The sequence below is a fragment of the Microtus ochrogaster genome, unplaced genomic scaffold (assembly GCF_000317375.1).
Source record: "Microtus ochrogaster isolate Prairie Vole_2 unplaced genomic scaffold, MicOch1.0 UNK8, whole genome shotgun sequence".
Classification (NCBI taxonomy): domain Eukaryota; kingdom Metazoa; phylum Chordata; class Mammalia; order Rodentia; family Cricetidae; genus Microtus; species Microtus ochrogaster.
In genome coordinates this window covers 1,347,873-1,352,028 of record NW_004949106.1, presented here as the reverse complement: position 1 = coordinate 1,352,028, position 4,156 = coordinate 1,347,873, and the positions used below count along the sequence as shown (strand labels likewise).

General features: G+C 42.6%; 1 protein-coding gene across 1 annotated transcript in view; it reads left to right on the top strand.

Moving 5' to 3' along the window:
• The window catches only part of LOC101990377 (aldehyde oxidase 2-like), a 73,040-nt gene that overhangs the window by 41,605 nt on the left and 27,279 nt on the right, over window positions 1-4,156 (top strand). Inside the window, 3 exon segments of the mRNA XM_013353456.1 lie at window positions 238-386; window positions 3,699-3,785; window positions 3,908-4,099. Coding sequence (XP_013208910.1) covers window positions 238-386; window positions 3,699-3,785; window positions 3,908-4,099 — 428 coding nt within the window.

The window sequence follows — 4,156 nt, the reverse complement described above, 5'->3', positions numbered from 1 at the left end:
TGGGTGGATGGATGGATGGATGGATGGATGGATGGGTGGGTGGATGGATGGGTGGGTGGATGGATGGGTGGATGGACAGATGGATGGACAGATGGATGTATGGAGAATTAAATAAGTGGTACAAATGGATGGGAGGGTGGACAGTGGATTAGTGGGTTTCACATGTTGTAAACAGATGAGGGTAGATAGGAAAATAAGGAGCTGAATGAACAGGTGGGAAGATGGGTAGCTTAACAGACAGAAGCATGGATGGACAGACGAGCGGGAGAGACGAAGAATGAAAACTCATTTTCTGCAGAACTGGCCGTCCCGTTCGTCTTGTTCTGGACCGAGAAGATGACATGCTAATAACTGGGGGAAGGCATCCATTGTTTGGAAAATATAAAGTGAGTACCACCCATGAAATTGTTAACATGCCTCATTTTGTTTGCGTGACTCTCTCCCTTTTCTATCATTTTGATTTTGTGAATTCCAAAAACAATCAGTATCTAAAATAGCAAATGGAGATGGTACGTGTTTTGGATACCCGTGGCACTTTTAATGTATAGGTGTGAAAAATGTAATGATGAAAATAAAATCTTAAATAATGACTAAAAGACACTGTTTGAGGGACTGGGGCTATGGTTCAGTAGAGAGATCATTCACCATGCAAACCTGAGTACTGGAAATGGGATCCCCAAGACCCACATAAAAGCTTGAGAGAGTGGCGTTGTCCACCTGTAGCAATGCCCAGGTGGAGGAGACAGGGGATCCCTAGCCTAGCCAGCTCTGTGAGGTCTAGGTTTGTCAAGAAGCCTGCCTTGGTAAGCAAATTGGAGTGCAATCAAGAAAGATATCTAAACCAGGTGGTACAGGATTAATCCCAGCACTCAGGAGGCAGAGGCAGGCAGATCTCTGTGAGTTCAAGGCCAGAATGGCCTACAAGAGCTAGTTCCAGGACAGCCAGGACTATTTATTACACAGAGAAATCCTGTGGGAAGGGGGAGAGGGAAAACAACACTTTGTACTAGAAATGTTTCAAAACAATTTGACAATTTTCGTGGCAAAATAACCTTTAACAGAAACCCACGAACAGGCAAATTTAAACCCTACAAATCACACTCCCTCCCTTTTTCTTCAGTTGCAGTAGAAAAGCCATTAAAAATGTTGCTAATAGATGATACTATTTTTCAAATTTGTGACTTAGTCCTTAGAATAGTTCTGCTGTGATACAAAGTTGCAAACACACTTTATTTAGGACTTGCTTGAGGCATGTACGTCTGATTTCCCACCCAGTTTTACCATTGCCACACCGTTCTGTTACCTAGATTGCTGTTTACAAAGCTCCTTGGTCACCCAGGAAGATGAGTTCAGCTCATAAATTCTCCGACCTCTGTGCCCGAAGCTTTCCCGTAATGAGATATTATGATTCACCATCATGCGTTCTGGGATCCCAAAGGCTTTCCCACGAGGAGAAAACCACAGACTAAACTAGAAAGAGAGCTGGTACAAAATGACAGAGAATCATGATGACAAGAGTGGCAATTACATTCCGGGAGATGAGCAAGAGCTTGAGGATAGCATGCTGTGTAGGCAGAGGCTGCTTGTTCGTTTCCCAGCCGCCCAGACCCGAATAATAACACAGAAACTATATTAATTACAACACTGCTTGACCAATAGCTAAGGCTTCTTATTAACTAACTCTTATATTTTAAATGAACTCATTTCTATTCATCTGTGTATTGCCTTGAGACTCGTGGTTTACTGGTAAAGTTCTGGCAGCTCTGGCAGCTACATGGTGTCTCTCTGACTCCGCTTTCTTTTCTCCTCTATTTCTGCTTGGAATCCCTGCCTTTCTCTATTATGTGCTGCCAAATGTCCAAAGCAGCTTTAACCAATGGTAATGAAACAGCATACAGAGGGGAATCCCACACCACCTCCCCTTTTCTTTCCTTTTTTTTCTTTTTTTTCTTTTGGATTTTCGAGACAGGGTTTCTTTTTTTTTTTTTTTTTTTTTTTTTTTTTTTTTTTTTTTTTTTTTTTTGGATTTTCGAGACAGGGTTTCTCTGTGGCTTTGGAGCCTGTCCTGGAACTAGCTCTGTAGACCAGGCTGGTCTCAAACTCACAGAGATCCGCCTGCCTCTGCCTCCCAAGTGCTGGGATTAAAGGAGTGCACCACCATCACCCGGCGAGACAGGGTTTCTCTGTGGCTTTGGTGCCTGTCCTGGAACTAGCTCTGTAGACCAGGCTGGTCTCAAACTCACAGAGATCCGCCTGCCTCTGCCTCCCAAGTGCTGGGATTAAAGGAGTGCACCACCACCACCCGGCTCCCTTTTCTTTCCAAATAAAAAGGAAGGTCTTAACTTTAACATAGCAAGATTACATACAACAAAACAATTATTAAGCAAGAATTATAGTTACAATGTTTGGCAAATTAAGGAAATTTTTCTATCATTTATCCTATCTTTCTGAGTCTAAAGTTTTATATCTAATCTATCTTTTATAATTATAACTATCTTTCTTCAGCTCCATCAAAGACTCCAGAAGGATATAATATTACCTAAGTAAACAGGAGGTGCATTGTAAGCACCTTCCAAAACTCTAGAATTGACAGAGATGTCTCACTGCCTGTACAGTCATCCAAAGTTCTTCTGTACTGTTGGGGCATCCATCTTCAGTCTAGAGGACCATAGTATCCGGCAGACTTTTCCACGAAGCATGAAATTTGAAAGACTGTTTTGCCTCTATTGGAAGTTTGTCAGTCACTTTCTTCTGTGTCCTGCAGAATGTCTGGCAAGATTCTTTCATGAAGCAGGAACCCTGAAGGACTGTCTCGCCTTCTTTAGACAAGTTCAGCAGTCATTTTTCTGTGGATCCTGCATGTCCAGTTCATACAGCACAACATCAAGCAGTCCAGGAAAGAGCAGTTTCTTGTCCAAATGGCTAAAAAAACTCCATAAGGAGCCTCTTCAATACCCATCATCCTCTTGAAGTAGATAGGTGCTGCCAGGAGCAGATAAGCCTCACTGTCATGAAAAGTCCTAAGTTCTTAAAACATTTTAAATGCCAAGATCTGAAGAATACCTATCTATCTGAAATATATCTCTGTATATCTAGAAAACCTAACATGACTACAAGCTTGACTATTACAGGTGACTCTCTATGAACCTGTATTTCTTAATTATACATTACATTTTTAAAGAGCTACACAAACACAATACCTTAATCAAGAACAGAAATATATATATGTATGTGTATATATATATATATATAACAAAATTGACCTTAAATTCATATCAATAAACGAAGGTTCATACCAATTTACCAGTAAGGATCTGGGCCTCTGTCTTCTTTGGCAGCTACATGGCATTTCTCTGACTCTGCCTTCTTTTCCTCTCTATCTCTGCTTGGAATTCCCACCTTGCTCTCTTCTGCACTGCCATAGGCCAAAGCAGCTTCTTTATTAACCAATGGTAATAAAACACATTCACAGCATCAAGTATGGAACCAGGGTTGTCCATTGAAAGGAAAGGGCTCACTAAGACATGGGTCAGGAAAGATCTTCCTCAATCAGACAGACAAGTCCATAGCAGGCAGGGTGCCACACCAGAGCAAACTGGGGGCACAGTCTGTCCTTGACATCAGGGGACTGTGGGGTGACATGTACTTGGCGAGTACATTTTAAGTAAATCAGTACAATGTCCATCATTTGGTGACAGGCGGGATTCATGAACAGTGGGCGAATCAAAGCCCTAGACATCGAGTGTTACATCAACGGAGGGTGTACCCTAGATGACTCGGAGCTGGTACGTGTACCCCAAACCAACTGTGCTCTTGAGAGTGGGTAAGATGGAAATTGTCTAGATGAATCTTTACGGAAAGGGAGGCGGTGGCTTCTAACATATATAGGTATCTCCTTTTACTTCAGGTCACGGAATTCCTTGTGCTGAAGCTGGAAAATGCATATAAAATCCGCAACCTCAGACTCCGAGGTCGCGCGTGCATGACCAATTTACCGTCTAACACAGCCTTCCGTGGGTTTGGCTTCCCACAGGGAACCCTGGTCACAGAATCCTGTATCACAGCTGTGGCAGCTAAATGTGGGCTTCCACCAGAAAAGGTAAGATGATAACCGGGGTTATAACCAAGGCTGGTGGTAAGGAATCAGAGGAGAAAG